The sequence below is a fragment of the Zalophus californianus genome, chromosome 3, assembly GCF_009762305.2.
Source record: "Zalophus californianus isolate mZalCal1 chromosome 3, mZalCal1.pri.v2, whole genome shotgun sequence".
In the NCBI taxonomy this organism is placed as follows: Eukaryota; Metazoa; Chordata; class Mammalia; order Carnivora; family Otariidae; genus Zalophus; species Zalophus californianus.
The window spans coordinates 148,348,655-148,373,597 of NC_045597.1; the positions used below are offsets into that span (position 1 = coordinate 148,348,655).

General features: G+C 39.3%; 1 protein-coding gene and 1 pseudogene across 2 annotated transcripts in view; one reads left to right on the forward strand and one right to left on the reverse strand.

Moving 5' to 3' along the window:
• Positions 1-1,938: 1,938 nt before the first annotated feature.
• On the reverse strand, positions 1,939-3,784 carry LOC113920335 (annotated as a pseudogene).
• Positions 3,785-11,483: 7,699 nt separating this feature from the next.
• Positions 11,484-24,943, forward strand: part of FAM171B (family with sequence similarity 171 member B) — a 61,890-nt gene continuing 48,430 nt past the window's right edge. For both annotated transcript variants that reach the window (XM_027589500.2, XM_027589501.2), the window contains exon 1: positions 11,484-11,850. In XM_027589500.2, coding sequence (XP_027445301.1) covers positions 11,628-11,850 — 223 coding nt within the window. In that variant the 5' untranslated portion in view covers positions 11,484-11,627. The remainder of the gene's footprint in view (positions 11,851-24,943) is intronic.

The window sequence follows — 24,943 nt, forward strand, 5'->3', positions numbered from 1 at the left end:
CCCCAAGGAACAGAGATGACATAGTGGTAACTAATTTCACCTTATTCCCATTGGACAGCTCTAGCCTCCCAAGGGAACTCTAAAGCAGCTGTGGTGGAGCAGTGGTTCAATTAACAGATCTGAGAGTGTGGTTTGCCCACCATACAGAGATGGTCTCTTCTTCTCACCTCTAATTTTCTAAATCCAGTTCTTCACCTTACCCACTCCACATCCTCTCCTAGATCCATTCAGGTTTGGTCATTGGATGAGCCTCATTGTTTTATCATAGCCTAGATAATAAATTAGTTTTAAATTACTGTGTAGTCCTTTTGCCATGAAGGGTAATATATTTACAGAATCCAGGGATTAGGTCATAGACATCTTTTTTCTGGGGGGAGGGGGTTGCTGCATTATCTCCACCACAGTCCACCTCTGGCCCTCAAAGATTCACTTCAGTCTCATGTACAAAATACATTAAACCATGCCAAAGTCCCCAAAAGTCAAACCATTACAGCATCAACTCAAAGTCACAAAGCCCTCCTTAATCTCATTAGTTTGAATGTCCCGAATCTCATCATCTAAATCATCTAAATTAGGTATGAGTAAGGCCTGGGTTAGGATGCATCCTGGGATACAATTTCTCTCTATATGTGGACCTGTGAAACCAAAGAAACAAAGTTATCTGTTCCCAACATACCATGGTGGGGCAGGCATGTAACAATTATAGACATTCTGGTTCAAAAAAAGGAAAAGAAGTAGAAGGAAAAAAAGAAGTTACTGGTCCCAAGCAACTTCGAAATCCAGCTGAGAAAACCCCATTTGGTTTCAAAGTCTGTGGATAATTGTGGCTCACAGCTCCACCATTTGAGTTGTCCTTTACCACCTCCCACACCCCCAGCCCCCACCATGAAATGTAGCACAAGTTTACAGTTGAGTATTATTATCAGCTTATTTCCACTGGGAACACTTTGTGGGCCCAATAGCCTTTTTCATTTTGTACTTTATCCCTTTTAGACAAAGCCCACAGTGCTTCTGCTGATATAAAATTTTCAGGAACCTAGTGGATCTCCTGTGTACGTCAAGAAGATTCATTCCATCACCCAGACGCTACTCCACAGATCTTTCCTAAATAATCTTGTTTCTATTTTTGGCTTCTTTTGAGATGTTTGAGGAGATCGAGTCACACATTTAACCTCTTCAAAGAAAATTTTGAGATATTAGCAAAAGTTTGTGTAGTCTCTGTGTTCTCTGTACAGCAAACTTGACAGTGAATCTCTTAATTTTGGCATCTTTTGCAATCTGGATATGTTGAGAATTTTCCAAATCATAAAGTCCTGGTTTCCTGAGTTCTCTTTTTTAATTTATACTTACTTAATGAATTTATATAATTAAGGTCAAGATACACAAGAGTGGGGTTGGAGGGCTTGTACATAGATGGTTACCTGAAATGCCACAGATGAAATTGCCCACTCTTTGACATATGGCAGATAATACAGTTTTCTGACTGTAATCTTAATGGCTTACATGTCTGTCACCTGAGAAGCCTTCTGAACCTGAGCATTAGTAACTGTTTAAATCATATGATCCACTTTGGTTAATAATTCTAAACTCTCTTTATCCCCAGGAGTGTGGGTTGCACTACCTGGATAAATGATTCTTGTTCCAAGAAATACAAATGTCAACCTTGTTCAACCCTCTTCAATAATTGGTCCCTTGGTTTTCAAACTCAAATGAAATGGTTCATTATTAATGAAGACAGCAGTATTGCAGGAATAGTCATAATTTAAGGAACAGTTGATTACTGACATCTTAAAAATCATATTTCCAAAAAGGTAAAAGTTCTTCTTGCAATAATTTGTTTCAAAAGGATTCTGTCTTCTCCCTCACATCATTTATTCTGGCTAGTCTTTTGTCCTGGCTATGTCATGGTGGGCTCTCTGAAGATACAATGTACAGGGACTACCAGTGACAGTCCATTAGTGCTCATACAGCTCCTCATTCTGCTCCATGAACTCCCTGTTGGCCTCAGCCACACCCAGTTGTGGCCTGGGGTTATTGGGTGCATATCTCCAGCTTCCTCCTATGTCTGTGTTGTGCTCCGGGGACAGCCATTTGGGGAGTAACTATAGCTGTTGTTGTCTGTGTTCTAGTCAAACCTCCACTAGACACAGTTCTGGTACTGCTGGTAACACTGGTAGTAGCTCTAAATGCACATCTGATTATATTCCACTGGCTTCATATGGCTCACTTTAGTGATTGCCATGCTCAGAAGCACTGGTTTAGACCCCAGTCCCACTGTTCCCTGGCATGCTGGGTTTGCTTCTGTTGCAGTTCATCCATGAATTCCATAAAACCAAAACCCTTAGACATACCTGTCTGATCCAAGACCACCTTGTCTCCCCAACAGGAGGGGTGGATGCTGACAATCAACCATACAACATACCACCATCCACATCTGGAGTCAGCCTCCTACCCAGAAAAGGGAAGTACACGGGGCTATTATCTGGTTATTTCCCATAAGTGGCAGAGTTTAGTTTAAAATGTTTTGCAGGTATGGCTCCTGGAAGACGTTTCCCATTAATTTTATGCAAACTCATTTCAGCTGTGGCCAAATCTATGCATTCTACAGAGCAGTAGCCAGCTGGGATGCCAGTGAGCCTATCTGCTTACTTGATTCTTATTTTTCAAGACTGTTGTGCCTCCATGGGGTCCCATGCAACTCCAAGTGAATTTTAGAATCAGTTCGTCAATTTTTACAAAGAAGTCATCTCAGATTCTGAGAATGATTGTGTTGATTCTGTAGGTCAATTTGGTTTACTTTCTTTTTTTTTTTTTGCTTTTTTAAAAAAATCAAGGTATAATTGACATTTAACATTATATTAGTTCCAGGTGTACAACATAATGATTGGACATTTGTATATATTGCAAAATGATCATCACACCAAGTCTAGTTAACATCTGTCAGCTTGCATAGTTACTATATATATTTTTATAAATATATATATATAAAGGACTTTTAAGATCTACTCTTTTAGCAACTTTTAAATATGCAATACAGTATTTCACTATAGTCACCATGCTGTACATTATGTCCCCATAACTTATTTATTTTATAACTGGAAGTTTGTACCTTTTGACCCTCTTCATACGTTTCTCCCACCCTCCATCCCCTGCCTCTGGCAACCACCAACCCATCCTCTGTATCTATGAGCTTGGTTTGTTGTTGTTTAATTACACATATAAATGAGATCATAAGGTACTTCTTTCTCTATCTGACTTATTTCATTTAGCATAACACCCTCAAGGTCCATCCATGTTGTCACTAATGGCAAGATTTCATTATTTTTTATGGCTAAATAGTATTCCATTGTGTATGTGTGTAACACATTTTCTTTGTCCATTCATCCACTGAAGAACACTTATGTTGTTTCCATAGCTTAGCTATTGGGAAAAAAAATGCTACAAAGAACATAGAAGTGCAGTTATCTTTTTGAATTAGTGTTTTCATTTTCTTTGGATATCCAGAAGAAGAATTGCTGGATTGTATGGTATTGTTATTTTTTATTTTTTGAGGAAACTCCCTACTGTTTTCCACAGTGGCTGCACCAATTTACATCCCCATCAACAGTGCACAAGGGTTCTCTTTTTTCCATATCTTGTTATTTCTCCAACACTTGTTATTTCTTGTTTTGGTAATAGCCATTCTAACAGGTGTGAGATGAGATTTCGTTGTGGTTTTGATTGGCATTTCCCTGATGATTAGGGATGGTGAGCCTCTTTTCATGTACCTGTCGGCCACTGGCATGTCTTCTTTGGAAAATGTCTATTCAGATCCTCTGCCCACTTTTTTATCATATTGTTTGTTTGTTTGCTATTGATTTGTGTGAGTTCTTTATATATTTAGGATATTAACTGCTTATTGTATATATTACTTGCAAATATTTTCTCCCATTCCATAGATTGCCTTTCATTTTGCTGGTGGTTTCCTTTGCTGTGCAGAAGCTTTTTAGTTTGATGTACTTATACTTTCTTTATTTTTGGTTTTGTTGCCTTTGCTTTTGGAGTCAGATCCAAAAACTCACTGTCAAGGTGTGTGTCAAGGAGCTTATTGCCTATGTTTTCTTCTAGGAATTTGACAGTTTTAAGACATATTCAAGTCCTCAATCCATTTTTTTTTAGATTTTATTTTTAAGTAATCTCTACACCCAACGTGAGGCTCAAAATCACAACCCTGAGATCAAGAGTCGCATGCTCCACCAACTGAGGCAACCAGTAGTCCCTCATGTCTTTAATCCATTTTGAGTTAATTTTTGTATTCGTGTCAAATAGACGTTTCATTCTTTTGCATGTGACTGTTCAGTTTTTTCAGCATCATTTACCGAAGAGACTGTCCTTTCCCCATTGTATATTCTTGTCTCTGTCATAAATTAATTGACAATTTTTGCATGGTCTATTTCTGGGCTATTTTATTTGCCCATTTTTAAATTGGATTATTTGTTTTCTTGCTATTGAGTTGTTTAAATTCCTTGTGTATTTTGGATAGTAACCTTTTATAAGATGTGTGGTTTACAAATATTTTCTCCCATTCCATAGGTTGTCCCTTCACGCTGGTGATTGTTTCCTTTGCTCTACAGAGGCTTTTAGGTTTGATGTAGTCTCACTTGGTTTTTGCTTCTAATGCTGGTGCTTTTGGTGTCATGTCCAAAAAATCACTGACAAGAGTGATATCAAGAAGTTTTCCCCTCTGTTTTCTTCCAGTAGTTTTATAGTTCTTAGGTAGTGCAGCTAAGTCTTTAACCCATTTTGGATTTTTACTTACTTACTTACTTATTTATTTTTTATTTATTTATTTGAGAGAGAGAGAACATGAGTGGTGGGGAGGGACAGAGGGAGAGGGAGAAACATATTTCCCACTGAGCAGGGAGACTGATGCAGGGCTCAATCCCAGGACCCCAAGATCATGACCTGAACCAAAGGCAGCCACTTAATTGACTAAGCCACCCAGGTGATCCATCTTTAACCCATTCTGAGTTGATTTTTTGTTTATAGAGTGAGATAAGGTCTGATTTCATTATTCTGTATGTGGATAACTGGTTTTCCCAATAGCATCTATTGAAGAAACTGTCCTTCTCCATTTTGTGTTCTTGACAACTTGTTAAAGATCAATTGACCATAAATATTTGGATTTATTTCTAGGCTCCTCATTCTTTTCCACTTGTCTAATGTCTGTTTTTACACCAGTACCATGCTGTTCTGACTACTACAGCTTCACAGCAAAATTTGAAAGGTAGTATAATGTCTCCAGACTTTTTTTCCTCAAGATTAATTTGGCTAATTCACATTCTTTTGGGGTTCCATATGAATTATAGGATTATTTTTTCAATTTCTGTGAAAAATGCCACTAGAATTTTTATAGGTTTGTATTGAATCTATAGATGGCTATAGGGAGTATGGACATTTAAACAATATTAATTTTTTCATTCATGAACAAGGGATATCTACCCATCATTTTTGTGTCTTAATTTCTTTCACCAATGTTTTACAGTTTTCAGTGTACAGATCTTTCATCCCCTTGGTTAAATTTATTCCTAAGATTTTTTTGCTTATGTTTTTGAGGCTATTGTAAGTGGAATTGTTTTCTTAATTTCTTTTTTGAATAGTGTGTTATTAGTGTATAGATATGCAACTGATTTTTTTATGTTAATTTTGTATCCTACAACTTTACTAAATTTGTTTAATAGTTCTAACAGTTTTGATGGAGTCTTCAGGATTTTCTATATATAAGGTCATGTCACCTGCAAACAATTTTACTCTTCCTCTCTGGCTTGGATGGTTTTTATTTCTTTTTCTTATCTAATTGCTTTGGCTAGAACCTCCAGTACTGTATTTAGTAAAAGTGGTAAGAGCGGGCATCTTTGGTTTGTTCCTAATCTTGGAGGAAAAGTTTTCAGCTTTCACTATTGAGTATGATGTTAGCTGTGGGCTTGTCATATATGCCTTTATCATATTGAGAGATATTTCTTCAATATCTATTCATTGGGAGTTTTTTTTAACATGAAAGAGTGTTAAATTTTGTCAAATATTTTTTCTGCATCTATTGAGATGATCATATGATTTTTATCCTTTATTTTGTTAATGTGGTGTATCACAATGATTGATTTGTGGATGTTGATGGATGTTGGTGGAGGGAAGTCTGGTGTATGAGTCCAAGGAGCCAGTCCTGGACCTTGGGTCCACTTGAGCCTGAGTCCATGGGCGCTGGCCTAGTGTTGTGGTGGGCCTAGACTGGGACCACACTGGCCAGTCTGGCACTGGAGCAGGCCTGGAATTTGGGGCCACAGGGGCTAAACTGGAGGCTGAGTCTGAAGGTGCTAGCCTGATGCCCAGGGGGCTAGCCTTGCACTAGTGCAAGCCTGGATTCTGGGGCTGCAGGGGTGGATTCTTTCTTAATTCTTGAGAGCATCCATGATTTTTTTCCAGAATTATTTGGTTTCCCTATAATTTCTTTTATCCAATCTTTCTTACTTACATCAAAAGAAATGTATTATATATAGATTACACACACATTGGCAGTAGCTTTCATTATTCATGATTCCATATTTGTGAATTAGCCTATTTGCTGAAATGTATTTGTAACCCCCAAATCAGTACTTTCATAGTTATTCATGGAAATGTGCAGAGCAGGGAAAAATTTGAGTTACACAACATTCACATTCCCAGCTAAAGTCAAACAAGGTGATGCTCTTCCCTCTTTCAGCTCTCATATTAAGTGTCCCTTTGGTCTTCTACTTAGTGCCAGTTTTTTTTTTTTTCCTGCTTCGTACTTTCCCTTGGTTATTTTGTTGTTTCAAATGGCCGCTGATTATAGTGCTGAAGTGCTCTGTTGTGTTCCTATGCCCAAGAAGGCTGTGATGTTCCTTACAGAGAAAGTACATATGTGCTATAAGCTTCTTTCAGGCGTGAGTTATAGTACTGTTGGCTGTGAGCTCAATGTTAACAAACCAGTAACACATAATAAATAAGGGGTCTTTAAACAGAAATACACATAAAACAAGTTATGCATTGATTAGTTGATGAAAATGTTGTGACCAGAGACTCACAGGAACCTAACTCTGTATTCCTCTTGGGAACTATGGTTCAGCAGTTGTTAATTTAGTATTTGCAGTCAATTTATAGAACATAACTACCGAGTAAAATGAGAATTGACTACATATAACATGAAATTTTACATGCATTATAAAATATATAAAAATAAAACAGACCATACCTAATATTAGCAAAAGAAGTAGTGTCTGACATTTACTAAACAGTTTCTATAGCAAGAAACTAAGTATTTTTATATATGATTTCATTTTGTTACCTCTTTGAGGCTCTATTATTTCTCCCATTATACAACTGAGGAAATTTAGGCCTAGAATATTGTGTAAATCACATATCTGTGAGTGGTGGATACCAGAGCAGTCTGATTTCAGGGCCTTCTTCCATTAACCAACAGTTTTGCCTCTTAACATTGATTTATTGTTTTGGTTAAGCAAGCAATCCACAACCAGTGTTAAGCATTGGGGTAGGAGCTGGAGATGGAGCTGGGAACTCGATGGCCCTGGTCCTGTGTCCTGCCCTAGCCTCACATATACTAATGAGGATACGGCAAGTTAGTATCCATTTTAAATAATAAAGTTCTATTATTTAGAAAAGGGGAAATATGAGGTGATGTGAAAGCTCATGGTAGGGGCACCTAATCAAAGCTAAGGGTGTCAGGAAGTGTATTCTGGAGGAAGTAATATCTAAACTAACTCTTCACGCTCTATGGAAGATTACCAGTAAAAGAGGTGAGGGAGCAGAGTTCCAGGCAGAGGAAGTCAATTTGTGAAGGTCTAGGGGCAACCCAAATAAGTCTAGTTCAAAGTAATAAAAGAAATCCCTTTTCTCTCTCTCTCTGGTTCTCTCCCTCTTTGGAGTGCTGTGTGTGTGTATTTATGTGGCAAATATTAAAAGATGAGCCTGGGTCATTGGAGGATAGATTATAAATGGCTTTGTAAGTCTATTTAGAGATTATGGACCTCATGTTAAGAGAAATTGGGAGGTACCAGTAGATATTAGGCAGGGAAGAATTATTTTATTTATATATATATATATATGGTAGTGTACTTTGCTTTCTGATGGCACTGGCATCTTCCATTCCTTTGTAAAACACACTGACTGACAGGTAATGCACACGCTGTTAGTGGGATACACGTTCCTGAATGTTTGCTTGGTTTGGCTCTCCCCAGTTGGTTTGTGTGTGTGCCAAAAGTCAGTTATGTTTGTTCCTAAACTTGTTTTTGCCAGTTCTATGTATTTTAAGGAATCGATGAAATATAAATTCGAAAAAAGTGTATTTTTCTATGAAAACAAAGTTTAATACTAAATGGGTGAAAAATTGTAAAATTTGGGAAAAATTTTTAATAGAAAGATCTGGCACTCAGATTGCTTGTCAAGAGTGTTTAAGAATTCCTTCCACTTAAACTGCAAGTAATAGAGGTGTATTATAATTGTGGTTTATGACTTCAAACCCTAAAATGTGGTTAGATACTTAAAAACAATCTTGGTCCTACCTCAGAAGATGGGTAAATAAATGTACATTTGCTTATGTTAAGGTAAAATAAGCAGTTTAAAACATACTTAAGATATATTGATTTTTTTGTGTGTGTCTCTTGACCAACATTTTTTTATTCATTACTAGCCCTGGTTGCATCAGATAATATAGTTTTTGTATATTGCACAGAAATTAGGCATAAGCTATATGAGTAATGAAGCACTTAAAAATCATCTAAAAACCATCTTGATAGACAAAGCTTATTTCTTTAAACAGTCCATAGTATTGAAGGATTTGAGGTCCACCCTCTACTGGGGCCGTGAAATCAGTGGCTTTGCCCCTGAAAGGTCAATTTCTAACATATTAAAGAAGACTTGGCCACCATAAGGCACATAATAGAAATCCTGGCCACATTCCTTTCCTTCTGATCTGCCAGTCAGGTTTTTGGAGCTGTTTCCATTTTCTCCTTTCCTCTCTCCAGGAGCGGAGGTAACTTGGAAGAAAATGCAACAAAAACAGCTTGATGAGGCTAATAAAGGCTCTCTGCATTCAGCCTCCCACCCAGTAGCTCCTGATCACATAGGCAAGGCAAAGCTGTGATGGAACAATGGTGTTTAGTGTGAAGGGCCTCACTTTTTGCATCTATTTTCCAAAACTTACATAGCTCACATGGTTCTTTTTGTCTAAAAATTACTAAAAAGCAATGCAAACTTATGTAAAAGTTTTCAATGGTGTAGAAAGATGAAATCACATATTACTAGCTCAGCCTTGACAAGACAGTAGATATCCTCTCTGATTCTCAGTGTTTCCATTTGCTAAACAGGATAATGAAAGCTCTTTTGTAGGACTGCTCTAAGGACACAGTGAGATTACATACATAAAATGCCTATTTTTATTATTATTACTAATATTATTTTCTTTGTGGTTATATAGGTACTATTTTCATACCCTTGAGCAAAGAATAAATTTCCACTACTGAGAAGTTTGGTTTTTTTTTCCAGGAAGTTGGAAACAGTGGGAGGACCACGCAGAAAAATGGTGAGTGACGGGGTGCCTGGGTGGCTCTGTCATGTTCCCAGGGCCCCTGGGATCGAGCCCCGAGATGGGCTCCCTTGTTGGTGGGGAGCCTGCTTCTCCCTCTCCCTCTGCCGCTCCTCCTGCTTGTGCTCTCTCTCCTCTTTCTCTCTCTGTCATATAAATAAATAAAATCTTTAAAAAAGAAAAAAAATGGTGAGTGTGGAATGGGACAATCCAATCAGCCAAATCAACTTATGATGGTAAATGATGTGATGTCACCATCAGATCACATTTGCATTATACTAGGAGATGTCCGGAGTGTCCACAGGCACTCCAAAAGCAAAGAGGCCACAACTGAACACGCATGGCCTCTCATCTACTCTGAACGTCCATATAACCAGTTAATCTTCATGATGCCATTAGTAGCCACCCAAGATCTCAGTCTGACAATTTGGATGTCTTTCTCCTCTCTTCCCCACCCAAACAATCAACTGTCTGTTGATACTAGCCTTAAATACTGAATCTGCCATGACTTTCCTCTCCTTTCCAGGGTCACAAGACTTCAGCATCTCCTCACCACTTTGGGGAACACATCTAAATTGGCCTCCTCTCCTCCAATCTATCCTTCTGTAATCCATCTTCCATACTGATAGCAAGTGATCCTGCTAGGCGGACTGGTACCAAGTCCCTTCCCTGATTGATTTCTTTCACTACTTCATAATCACCTGCAGCCTGAATTTCAATTTCCTTATGTAGCCACTGCAGTTATTACAGGAGTTAATGTAGATGAAGTGCTTAAATAGTGCCTGGATACAGTAAATTCTATAGAAATGTCTGCTATTATTTTTTTTAATGACCTCATTTTCATACTCCTTTTCAATCTAAAATATTGTCACTCTGTCACAATCATTGCTCACAACTTTCCAAGCACAGGGTGGGTGCTATTACACACCTCTGGGCTTCACACACACACACACACACACACACACACACACACACACACACACACACACACACAAACACACACACACACGCTGCTCCAGTTTTTAGACGACCTGGTTGCAACCATCTATGTGTGGAACTCTTAACTATTTATAAGCCAGGCCGCCTCCCCTGGTGTTTCATAGTGCGCTCCCATACACTACATAATTTCTTCCAAATTCAGTGCAACCTTCGCACGTTGTAGTATGTTTCCAAGGGCAACCACCACACTGGATGATAATTTGCTTATGTATTTCTCTGCCCTAACAGGTAGGAGCTCCCAGAACGCAGGGATTTATCTTGCTTATTTCAAGCCCCTGACTAAATGCCAGTACATAGTAAGCACCTAGTACTCATTTAGGAAATGTTTTTTTGAACAAATGAAAAGTGTATGCTACAATCAGACAAAATGTAATTAAGAATATTCGAGAACATAAAGAAATTCCCACTTGAGCAGAAAGAGGAAGTTTAGTTAAAATCGGTAGAACTGCGGTTTAATTGTTAATCAATCATGGCTGTGATGCAGCAAAGCCCGTATGGCTAATTGGTCCCGACTAATTGATCCGTGGGCGCTGCGTTAAGTGTTTTAGGAGAGTAATCCATACACCACCTTCTCCTCTACTTTGGGGTCAGGTGGTGAGAATTTTATTCACATTTCTGCAAAATTTCTCGGTGTCTCCGTAGGGCTGGAGGATCCAAACGCCGACCAGCGCCCGGAAAGGCTCTTCTTTGTCATGTACCCTCGGAGGCCGCCACCCGGCCCAGCGCCCCAGCACTGCGCGGAGCCCGTGGCCCCGGAGCAGCTCGGCCGCGGGTGACAGCTGAGCCGCGGCCCCGGGCTCCCGGCGCGCCCCGCCCTGCGCATCACGTGCGCCAGGATGCTAACTTCCCCCGCCTCCGCCGCCCCTCCCCCTCCGCCGCCTACCCGGCCTCCTCCTGGTGAGGGCTTGCGAGGCAGAGCGCGCGAGCGGGAGCGAGGGAGCGAGCGAGCGGGCGCTGCCGGAGCCCGCAGCCCGGGCGTCCGCCGCCGCCGGGAGCCCCGCAATATGCCGCCGCGGCCCTCTGGCTCTCGGCCATGGCGAGGCTCAGCCGGCGCGTCCCTTGTACCCTGCTGCTCGGCCTGGCCGCGGTGCTGCTGAAGGCGCGGCTGGTCCCCGCGGCCGCTCGAGCCGAGCTCAGTCGCTCCGACCTCAGCCTCATCCAGCAACAGCAGCAGCAGCAGCAGCAACGGCAGCGGGAGGAGGCTGAGGAGGAGAGGCCAGAGGTGCCGGGGGCATCCTCCACCGTCACTGTTCCAGGTAGGTACCGGCAGCCCGGCCCTGCCTTCCCATCACCGCGGGGGATCTCGGCTGGCGTCGCTGGCCTCCTCGCCCCTTCCTTAGCCAGCTCGCTTCCCATCGCTTGTCTCTACCCATTCCCGTCTCCCCGATCTCCCCAGACTGCCTGCCCAGGACTCGGGCTATGCTCTGGTTTCGGGAAACTGCCCTCTGGGTGGTGAGCTTTCTGGGAAGCGCGGAGCACTGCAGTAGGGTGGGGAGGAGTCGGGAGGAGTAGGGGTGAGTGACTGCCTCGATCGATCTTTTTCTTTTCCCTTTCTTCTTCCTGAATTCTTCCCTCTGCCCTGAGAATGACACACGCGCGCGCGCGCACACACACACACACACACACCTCAAATCCCTTTCGTATTCTGTTCTTTATCCTTTTCTTTCCTAGAGACTGAAAAATCTTGCAATAGACACCCACACGCCTTTTCATCATCTCGCCCCGCCTGCTCTATTTAAATTTAGATCTGGAGAAGGAAATCTTGATTTATTTTATTTTTCATTTCTGGCTTTTCTTATCCCAGGAAGGGTTTAAGTCAGTTTGCAAGAATTCCTTCAGTATAATAAGATGAAATAAAATGGAACAGGTTTTGTAATTGAAGGAAAAGGGAAAAGAAGAGGTGGACAGATAAGATAAAGTCTGTAGTGATTTTAGTACAGCAAAGGCTGCTTCCAGAGAGGGGAATCTCCTTACTTGTTAGTAGAACTTAATGAGGCAGATTCTTGACGCTATTCAGTGAGGGTGCGGAAATATACTGTAGACTATGTGGCCTGTTGTAACAGTCCCTCAGTTCCCGCCCCCCCCCCATTAAAGCTCCATCGGTAAAGAGAAAGCTGGACTATCCATTTTAATAACCTCTCCCCACCCCCACCCCAGTTCCCTTCCCTGCCATAGAGGCTGCCTGCTATTTAGAAAGAAAAAAAAAAGCCATCAGGTTTTTTTGGCAAGTGGGCTTAGTTTCCTGCAAAACCAAAGTGAATTATATTTTAACATTTGTTTTTGTTTTAAAATCCTGCCTGGTAATATACAAGATGTTGAAAATGAGATTTCAAAGAGTGGAATCAGCCTCTTATTTTGTACCGCTTTCTCATCATCAAAGAGCACTACTCAGGCATGGCAGCTGCGGTCCATGACAGGATGATTTAATTTATCAGAGTGCTCTGAGCAGAGGATGAAATCACCAAGTGTGCAGGAAAGCGTGTGTTTCTGACACCCTCTTAAACCAATTAATAACACTCAAGCGTGGTTAGAAGTCCTGAAAGATATGCAGTATATGATGGTTTTCCTAGGTAGCTTTTATAACTGAAAGTGCTACCAACATGGCTTGGGCGAGGCTGTTGTTAGATGCGCTGTTTGCTAAACTTAAGGAAATTAAAGATACAAGAGCAATTGAGAACCTGTCTTCATTATGAGAGGAATTTCAGAAACCAATGACAAAACAATTCTGAGAAAGTGTTGATGGATTCTGTGGTTTGCTGTGTATTTTTATTTTGATATATCTTCTTTCAGGAATATTAGTTAAATGGTTTTTGACTACTGTGGTGTATGTTGTGATGCAGGTTATGAAAAACTGCAATCATAGGACACCTTTTGTATTGAGCTGCAAATTAAAATACTTGTTTTCTGATATTTGTGAAAATATTTTCGAAAAAGGTTGTTTGGGAAACTCGCAGTTTTTGTCTTATTTATGTATGAGATTAATCAAAATAAAGGAATCACTGTCTAGCAGATCAAACTAGAGCCTGAAAAGTAACGGATTATGACTCTTGCTTTTCCCTCAAAAACGAACTCCCCAAAGCCAGTGGCAAACAAGAGAGCAATTCAGTTGATTGTGATTTTAGTTACTGGAATATTGTGTCGTATAACGAAATACAACCAACCAACAAACGAGTTAAAATATTCCTCTGAGCACATTGTGATCCCTGGATTGAACTGGTCTTCCTGTTTCAACCTTTGTTCCTTTAGTGTCTGTTCTCTCACAGCTAGTGATCTTTTGAAAAACATTCCATAGGATCATTTCTGCCATCATTCCTGCCCACAGTCCTCTGGTGGCTGCCCTGCTCTTTCACACTAGATGCCCAGACGCTGAAAATGGCCCATCGAGGCTTAGCTTCTCCCTGTGCCCCTCCCTCTCCTATCTCTAACTTCTTGGACCCTGACTCACTCCAGTACATCCACACCACACTGGCTCTCTGTGTCTTCGTTTTGCAAGTGGGCTCCCGCATGGGGCCTTTGCACTTGCCATTTTCTCTGCCTGGAATTCTGGAACTTCACTTTCTTCAGGTTTGCTCAATGTCACTGACACAAAGAAGCCTTTCCTGACCAGCTCTATTAGATAGTAATCTGCATGCCCTTTTGTATTACTGCTTCTCCATGGCACTTACTACCCTCAGCCCTTCCTGTAAACCTGCCTCGGCTCCCCCTAGAATATAAGCTCCATAAGGACATGAACTTGGTTCTGTTCACTGTTACGTTAAATTATCCATATATTTCGAGGACCTAGAAAAGCATCTATTGCACATAGGCATGGATAAATTTGTTGAATGAGTGAATGAATGAATAAATGAATAAACAAAAATTCTGGCATCAGGGATCTTTCCGAGTGTTTGCTATTTCATTATCTTGTGAAATTCTGCACTGGAATGTAGTGGGGGCTATGTAAAAATAAATGTTAGGTAGAAATATTTGTAAGTAGAGGTTGTGAAGTTTAGATCTTTAGTTTCAGCGAATTTCAGTGTTTATCCTATTCTGACTATAGAGAACTGATTCATGCCAATACTTGAGTCCACTTATTACATCCTGTCAAGATTCTTCGCCCAAGTGCACTTATAATCCTCTTATGACCTAGGAGGTATTAATATACCTTTAAATAGCTGTTATGGAGCTTGAGTTAATTCTTTGACTCTGGCGCTTCTGATTCTTTGGACACGTTATGTGAAGAACTATAGGACTTGTCACAGGCAAAACTTCGAAAACTAATACAGCATATTTAGTGACTGGTACGTGACTGAGCCTTGTCAGTCCGTAGTAGAGAAATTGAGCATTGACTTTGATTCATATTCTCTGGATATTATTAATCTAAAAATTTATATTTTTTTGTATTCCTGAGAAATGAGGAAGTTGAATATGAGATTGAAATAATCAGGACATAAAAAAAGTGAATTTTCCTTTTCTCATTAACTTATAAAACACCATCTTGAGAGAGCAGTGAGAATAAAGAGAGATCTGTCAAATCAATTGTTTTCTCCAGTGTAGGCAGTAGCTCGGGTTTCTCCATCTGCCCCAGTGTTTGTTAGAAATAAATATTTGAGAGATTGGGGAGAATTAATTTGGGGGCTGGTGGTAGCTGAGAAACCATATCCTATTCACTCTGATGGCCCATTAGATGGGAGGCCTGCTGGGGGTGGGGTGAGGGGAGCTGGAGAAAATAATGAGCTCCATTTCAAATTCTCCACATGAAGTGCAGACACAGGGCACCTCCATGCATTTTTATAAATGTCTTCTAGATGCAGAAAAAGCTTCTTGAGAGATACATATTCATGGTATAAAATTTTTGATTGTACATTTCGCTGATATATATTTTTAGCCTTTTTATTTTGGAAAATGTCAAATACATGGAAAGTAAACAGAACAGCATTTAAAAAGCCCATACTGGTCTCCCAGCTTTAACAGTGGCTGAATGTTTCACCCACACATCCACCCATTTCCACTGTGTGGGGTTTTCTTTTGGAGGGGGGTGTACATACATTAAAATGTACATACCTTAGGTGTACTATTTTGTATGTTTGACAAATGGATAGGCTCACGTGACCGTCACCCCTATGAAGGTATAGAACCTTTACATCACCGTGGGAAGTTCCCTCCTGCCCCCTTCCCAGGCAATCCCTGTCCCTTATCAAGAGACAACAACTGTTCTAATTATTTTTATCACAGATTAATTCTGCATTTTCTAGAGCCTCATAAAATAGAATCATATAGCATGTACTCTTTTGTGTCTGGCTGCTTTAGCTCCGTCTAATTTTCATAGGTTTCATTCATACTGTTCCATGTTCAGTAGTTTCTTTCATTTTACTGCTGAGCCATTGTCCATCCTAGGAATTACTCCAGTTTGGTTTATCGCTTCCTTCTATTGATGGCTATTTGGGTTATTTCCAGTTTTAACTATTGTAAATGCAGCTGCTACATTCCTGGACAAATCATTGGGTGCGCACGTCTTCGTATCTCTTCAGTAAACGCTCAGGAATGGAATTGCTGGGCCAAGCGGTATGCTTATGAAGTTAAAACATTTCCCCCCTATTCTACATAGCTGGAACCCACCACACTTAACATTTACTTTAAAAATTATGACATTTGATATAGAGTATTACTGTATACTTTTTATTAAATTCAAAGAACTTGATTTAAACTTGTTGATTTAAACAAACCTGATTGAAATCTCCCATCCATGAAAGCATTTATTTACTTTTTTTTTCCTATTTCAATGAATCTGAAAATCAGGAGAAGTGGGATTAGAAATGGACTGTTCTATCTGAAGTACTCATGCTTTAAAGGCCATATTCCCACATGGGGTAATTATGATTTCTTTCCAGGATTTTAGTAACCAAAGGGAGCTATTTCTTGGTGTTGATTACTGGTTGAAAAACACATGCCATTGTGTTGAATTTGAGTTCAGTTTGTTTGGGTGGTGGTTCTGTAATGTTTTTAATGTGATTGAACAGAAACGGCCAAATATTTTTTTTGACACAAAACTCTCATCTCCCCCCGCAGTCAAGTATATAAATATTGAACTCGATTCTCTTTCAACGTTCTGTCTGACTAGGTTAGCTGCAGCATTGTCATTCATTCCCTGGGCTTAGTGTAATGTGTCTTAGTTTCCTTTTGTCCAGATTGCTTTAGCTAGGACACAGAAACAATGTTTTCCATCTGCTATTGGTAAAAAGTATACTTTGTAGTATTTACCTGGAAAATTCTAAAACTTTGAAAGCTGTGTGTTGTGATGCAGTACATCATAAGCTTCAGAAACAGCTTCTGTTTGCTTTGCAGATTGTTTGGAGATGTCTTTTTAGTTCGCCTTTTGTGTAAGCACAATCCATATGTCAAAAACATACTAGATTCTATGCCTTTTAAATTCTCTCACGACTGTTTGTGTCATCAGAACCAGGCAGTATTCTTAAGTACTTGATGATAAGGTCTGTGACTATAAAGGCCAGTTCACTTGGGCCTAAAATGAGTGATTCTGAGTAGCGTATTTATTTCATGTAGGGTAGAGTGTGTCAAGGAAATGGTAATCCTTTTCTGTCCTTAGTAACATGTCAAATCTGCTGCTGGAATCTGGTGAACCCAGACTAACACGCCCCAATCCTGTATTATGCTTCTATGAAAACTTCAGCTGATAAGGTTTGTTAAGATCTCCATGTTAAGGTTCTAAGTCTTGCACAGAAATTAAGATTTAAAATGAATTTTTTATATGTGAGTGAGATCTCGATTTCTGTTTAATGTGCTTTTTTTCTAAAGGAGGTTTCTATATCATAATAATTTAGAAAATAATTGCGTTATCAGTTATTGTACTTAGTTCAGTTTTGTTTCTGTTCAGTGAAGAAATATTATTTGAAAACTATATAGTTTTAATTCATTTGTTAGCTCTGCTGACATTTAGAACACTTACACAATACCAATTCATTATCTCTGGCCCTAAATGCTGGTTGGCTTAAAGTGTCCAGTTAGTTGGAACCTGGTAGAAATGTCCAGGCTCAAACCAGAGTTCATGTTGTGAGAATGGTGGCTTATCTTTGTCGGAAGTACTCTAGGGATATTATATAATTCCATATCCTTTGGCCTTTCTGAAATAATGTAAATCCAGCATCCGTGGTTTTATTCCCACCTACCTACTCCTCTGCTTTATTGTCACAGAAAGAGAGACAGGATGGAGAGATGGATGATTTGTTTTCCCTAATGGATTAACTATAGCCAGGAGTTGAATAGAAGTTGGAAGTGTCTTGGAGTTTCTGACTTACTGGATTTTGTGACCCATTCCACCCTTGGTTGAACCCCTGTTTTTGGAAAGGATGGAAATTAAGTCGTCAAAATATGCTCAATATAGTTAAATGGATTGTGTTTCTTCAAAACTTTGAACATGTTCTTTCACATTTGTATGAGTAGAGTTTACTTATAAATGTCTAGGTGACTGAGACAAGATTACCAAAGATACCAAAAGAATGTCTGTTTATTGTAAAAATGAAAATAGGGAGGCTGTGCTTTTTATGTAAGGGGAAAAAAATGTCACCAAAAGTAATGGGAATAGTAGGATATATTTCACTAAGTAAAATGAACCATGCATGAACCAGTGATAAGAGTATGTCATGAAACATAAATTATGATTAATTCAATTTGTATGCCTGAAGTTAGAAAAAAAATCTTATCTACTTACTTATGTTTAAATGAATTGGTGTATTCCAAATATTTGCATTTAAAGACAGACACCTTCTCTTCATAAAACAAGTACTTCCCAAAGTTTAGTTTCTAATATATTTGTGCTATTAGATTTTGGACTTAATACCTCCTAAATTAATCAGAGTTTAACTCTCATTCCTGATCATAAACAAGAAAAATATTTTTTTAGTAATGTATGAAACAACTAATCTGATCTTCCAATGCTATTTATGTGTCTAATATCAATGAAAATATGTAATAAAAATACAAATTTTTCACTTTGCAGATTATAGTAAGCCTTCTTGAAACCCTGTGCTCTTGGAACTAGGAGGTAGAAATGACCTTCCCCTCAGCGCTTTGCCCTGGCAGTGTTTGAAAAGTATGTGACATAAGCTGGAACACATCTGTATCTGAAAAGATGTTGTGGTATCACCTGGTAGTTACAAAGTCAGATAAAGCTGAGAGTTAAGCATAATCTGATGATTTCCCTCAAAGTAAATATGACTAAGATGAGTGAGTGTTTTTATCATCTAAACTTTCCCTATCAACGGATTCAAGTTTGTGAATGAGAAGAATCAAAAGAATTTGTATTTTAAAATTCCTTCTGTGCCATAGTATTTCGAAGAGGCAAGGCCTTGTGAATTAATAAAGCTTGGTTATGTGTGGGATGTGAAAATGTAGGAGGTGAGGTCTTCGGAGTTTGAAGAGAAAGGAGTCAGAAGTAATATAACTTACTGTGATGAGTATGAAACGGGGTCAGGTAAGTAAGTTCATGGGAGTGGGAAGTACTCACAAGTTGTGAGACCCCCCTATGTGTAGAGGGGACTCACTGTCCTTTATACCTTATAAGACAGGTTCTAAGCAGTTAGTGGAAGGGTGTAGGGGGTTCATGGATAGTCTGAAATTAATGATGCAGTCTGCAATTATCTAGTATTCAGAGTATCTGAGAGATTTTCAAAGGAATCCTTGACCCCAGAAATGTTAAGAAAACCCGCCATGGTTAATTAGGCCTTTGTGAGTGGACTCAGTAAGAAGAGGACAAAAGTAACATTCAGACTCAAATAACAGTTTTGTATGTTAACATGTGAAGTTTCTCTGTTGTGCACACGTGATGGGTAAAATTAGTAAATGTGACAACAACATAACTAATCCTGCCAGAAGGCTTTAACCCTTACAAGAACTGGTTGCTTGGGATGCATGTGCCTTCGTCAATTCTTGCATCCTTTGGCTTTCCATCCCATTTGCAGAGTGGCTACCAATATGCAACAGATCTCTTTGGGTAAATCTGGATTGCTTTGTATCCAGGTTTTGTTATACAATAAACGGGTGGGATACCTTATACCCGAAAAAACACTCTGTTCAGAATTCTTTGGCAGTCAACCCAGAAACTCTCTGCGTCTTGGCTTTTGGCCATCCCATGGAAGGATAGGGTCACTGAGATTAATTTAATAATCTTAATAAGGGCTCTGATGATTTTGTGAGTCCTCTAATCCTTCTAGGTCTGATTATAAACCTCAGTCAGTTTTAGCAGATGCGGACCTACCTTGGTTGTTATTAATTCCCCAAGAAGGCATTTGTAGAAACCTAAGCCTTTCCCCACCCACTGAAACGTATTAATCTTTGGTCTTTAAATAGTTTGGGGGTCAAAATATCATTTTGGCTTACAGCGATTTAAGTCGGCCAGCAGTTGAACTTGCTGCATTCATTACCGGCGCTGTTTTCGGCTTTCAAAATTAATAGTATTCCTAAAACTCACTGAAACCTGTATTATTCTACTTTTTTGATTCATGCCTTTCCTGGTTTCACTAATAACTGATTACATTGGAAAAGTTAGATGCTATGAAGAGTGCATAACAGAGTGAAGAATTTTCTTTGTTTTGAGGAACAACTTTATATTGCAGAATTTTTCTTTCATTTGAAAATCCAAATGGAGAGATTAATATTTCAACACATTCTGATGTTCCAAAGATAAATAATAGCGTGTGTTGCAACTTAGAAAGTTGCAGCTTCAGAGAACAGCGTGGGGCACAGACAAGAAAGAGGCACTCCTGCCGAATCCACGTCTTACTGTGACCAATGTGCCCCACATACATAAGGAGCTGCTCATGGTCCGGAACCCCTGGCAGGGACTGCCTGTGGGGCCCATCACAGATCCAGCAGCTTGAAGATAGGTCTCACAAAGGCACGTGAAAATCGGCTGAGCCAGTTTACTCACCCGTCCTCCCCGTCGGCATTTCTTATCAATAATAGACAATATCAAGTCTATAGCTTTGAATAATTGGCTATGCAATAATTACGTTATTTTAAAAAAGTGATGCTTAAGTATTAGTATTACAACTGTAAACTGTTTGATACTGTAATATGGAGGTAATTAAAATATCTTTATATTCTAAAACAAAAATAGAAAAGAGTATTTTAACATTTTATTTAACATTCTCTCTTCTCTCTCTTCCCTCTCACGAGGTGATCTCATCCACTTAAGTTGCTTTAAATACCATCTCTATGCTAAGACTCCCCAGAGCTCACTCCTGAATATATCCACCAGTTATTTTGACAACTTTATGTGGATATATCACAGGTATTTCAGTTTAAGCATGTCTAAAACGAGACCCTTGATTTTTTTTTCACCACTCCTTCCAGAATAGAAAAATCTCCTTTATTGTTTTTTTTTTTCTCTAACTATAATCCCCAGAATTTATGTATCTTATAACTGGAAGTTTTTAACTTTGACCACCTTCTCCAACCTTCCTTCCTCCCTTATTGCTATTAAAAAACAATGAAGTGCCTCACTGGCCCTGGTTATTCTTATGCTCTACAGGTTAGCATACTAGCGGGCTCCTTACGTCCATTCTTGATGCTCTAAAATCCGTATTCCCCAGAGCAACCATGGGGATCCTCCGCTCCCCCACCCCCATAGCGGTTATTTTATTTTTAAATCCAAATCTGATTGAACTTCCCAAGACATCGAGAACCAAGTCGAAGGTCTTAACGTGACCTACAAGGCTTTGCGGGATTTGCTATTCCAGTCTCAGCTCCAGTTCTCTGTGCCTTGAGTGTGACAGAGTTTGTGCCTCAGGGCCTTTGATACACACACACACACACACACACACACACACACACACACACACACACACACACACACACACACACACACACACACACACACACACACACACACACACACACACACACACACACACACACACACACACACACACACACACACACACACACACACACACACCTCTCTTCACCTGGCCAGTTGTATTCAAACTTCAGATGTTAACTTAAATGCTTCTTTTAAAACAGGTTTTCTTTGACTTTTCCATACTGAGCTAGGTTCCTCTGTTATGTGCTCTCATAAGCACCTCCTACTTGTTCAAGGTATGTGATTGATTTGTAGTTAGGCACCTATTCTGTATTTCCATATTTGTCTTCTCAAGATTAGAAGTCAGATGAGGCCAGGTGCAATAATTGTTTTGGTTGGGGTTGTATTCCTATATAAATATTTATTGAATAAGTGAATGACTCCATATAGAGAAATATTTGAATACCTTCTTTCATTCCCATGCTTGAGCTGGCTTCTCTGGAAAGTATATATAGGAAAAGGATATTATATAGGGAAAAGGCTGTAGGACTTTCAGAATGAAGTGGCCACAGTATATATATTTGGGATCAAGAAAATGCCCGGTATCAAAAAAATATCTGGGAAGAGGAACGTATTTACTCAAACTCAATACAACATATGTTGGTTTATATATGGGGCCAGAGATAATAAGATTCCTACAGTGACTGATTTCATTCATCTTCTTTTTTCTTTTTTTAAACAAAGCTCACTGAGTAGCTACTATTTGCCAGGCACTCCATCACCCCTGATTGCAGAGTACACCCAGTGGGGCTGTAGATAAAAGAGACCATAAATGATGATAGAGTGTGGTAAGTGCTATGTTGCAGGAGTGTAGAGGATACTGTGGAGACACAGGTTTGGGGTAAATCATTTGGCCTGTTTCCTGGAAGAAAGCACACTTAAAGTGAGTTTCAAAGGGATGTAAAAAAGCAAAAGAAGGACATTATTTTCTTATTTTTGATTTAGATTTTTTTCCATTTCCTTCTGTGCTAACAATATAATAATTCTATTCCCTTTTACCTTTGGTATTCTCTAGAATTTTATTTCCTACCTCTATGGCTCATCATTTTGAGATTTTTAGAAAAGAAAAAAAATAACGTAGCTTCTTTCACAGTGCCCACAAACTTCTTAAAGACACTGGACTGATGATATGCACTCCTTTCTTAAAGAAAGGAATTGAATCCAGAATTCAAGCATAAGCCCATTTCTTTGAGTGTAGATCTGCTGTGACCTGGCAGTCAGTCCTTTTTGCCTTCACGTTGATATACAGCAGAAATACTTTGCCATGAAAACAGTAGGGGTGTCACCACCTTGACCACATTGTGCTATTTTCTTAATATGTCAGTCTTCAACATGAACACAACAGACCAGTGGGGTCTCGATGTCTCCTAGAACCTCTCTCTTTCCTATCTGTGCCAGCCTGGTGGCCATTTTCCAAATATGTTGTGAAAACGACTTGGCTCCTCTTCTTTCCCCTTCAGTGACCCCAAATTTCATTTCCATACCTCACCAAAAGAAGTGAGTGATTTAAAGTATATCCTGTTAATGATTGTGGTTGACCATCCGAATTGAAACTTAAAAAAAAATGTAATTACACAAAGCAGTTGCTTGGTTTGTTGCTAAGTCAGAAAGTTTATGACACCTAATAGGAATTTTATGTATTCATGAAGTTTTTCTCCGTTAAGGTTAAGCTAGAGCTGGACTCCTAGCAAGAGGCCATTTAGCTGAAAATTGCTAAAGCAAGAGAAAGGGCATCACATTTTGTCATATTTTCTTCATCTCTATTATAATTTGCTTTATCTCTATGCGGGGGTGCACGCGCTCATAGGGCCTTCAGTATTGCAGAACCAGTTGAAACTTAGTCGTATGCATCCTGACCTTCACCCCTAAAAGCTTCAGCATGCCTCTCTTTTAACATCTAGGTAAGCTTTGGTGGACAAGTGATCATTTTTTTGAAATGGTAAAATAATTAACTTTTTAGGGAACTATATAAAAATGAGGAAAAAGTAGAGCTTCAAGTAACAAATGAATAAATAAACTTTATAGATTGTATGTGGAAAATTCTTAAGAAGGGTTCACTTTGCTGACTTGTTATATTTGTGCAAATAACATTTTATTTATATTGCACATACACCACATTTGGTAGGACTGTGCTTTGTATAAAGGTAGCATTTTAGTCAGATATGGGACTCTCCAAAATGGGAGGTTCTGCTAGGTCGCCAATTTATTTTCCTTGGTCATTTCTTACTGATCAAGGTCAGTTGTTTGTATGTAACTTCTACGCGGTCATATATAGAATTGTCTGGTACCTCTCTTCCCCTTTCTTTTGCTGCCCTCATCCATCCACGTTTGATGGTGGAAATGGTTAAGACATAAAACCGAAGAGTTCTCATCAGCTTTGCTCCCCACTGTGTGGATAGAGCTAGTAGCCTGTGAGTGGAAAGGGAGAAGCCAGTAACACGGATTCCTGGTTTCAGTCATTCCCAAGATCTGGCCAGATAGTTGTTAATCCTCGTGTTTTGCTTATATAGCCTTTCCTTGTATGAGTTGATAAATTCCCATTTTTGCCTCTGCAAATTCTGGTTGAATTTCTGTTAACATTTTGAGCCTGCTATGGCTTTTTAGTTATTTCTTGCACTAAGTCCTAACTCCAAGCAAATTTTAAATTTGTTGACATTTTTCTCTCCCCAGTGGCCCTGCCCTACCACTGTCTTATCCAAAACTCTCCCCAAAACCTAGCTCCGTTCTACTTTGTCCATGGAGCTTTTCCAGTCTGTAATTATTTTTCTCTTACAATATCACTTACAATCTCTATTTGGTGATTCAGTATTTGATAACATGTTTTAGATTAGTCTGGAATTGTTTCTGGTGTGTTTATTTTGTCTTTCTCTTGAGTTTCTGAATTCCTTCAGAGCATAGATATCTTCATTCACCCATTTTACATCCCGGAATGCCTAACATTCAGTAAGTGCTCAAGGAAAGCGTGTTGATTTGTAACATGTTATGACTATGTATGTTAAGAGAAATATCTAAGGAACTCTAATAGTTTTTTGTTATTTATGTATCTACTCCTCCTGCCTATCACAGTGCTGGACACATAGTTGGTACTCCAAAATTCATGGTAATTAAAAGTGTGTTTGTCCTTAGACTTATGAGTAAGGGGCAAATGCTGATGGTATTAAAATGAATTTGAAGACGGTGAATTGAATAATACTACATGATGCCTTAAGATCGAGAACCATCATCAGTCAGTCATGATGTTAATATACCAAAGTATAGTGCTTAAACCTGTAGCACTTTTTAGAGTCCTTTCCTTTCCCTGTCCTATATATTTGTTTCCTTCCATTTTTACTTTTATTTTTTGTCTCTCATTAACACTTAGTTTTGTCACTTTTTGGTCCATGATGATCACCTCATGCCTCTCACTTGGGCTCCCCTCCTTTTCCCACCTTCATTTTCCCCGCACTTCACAGTGCTAATTTAGATGTAGGATTGCAGAAAGAACCTTTTCA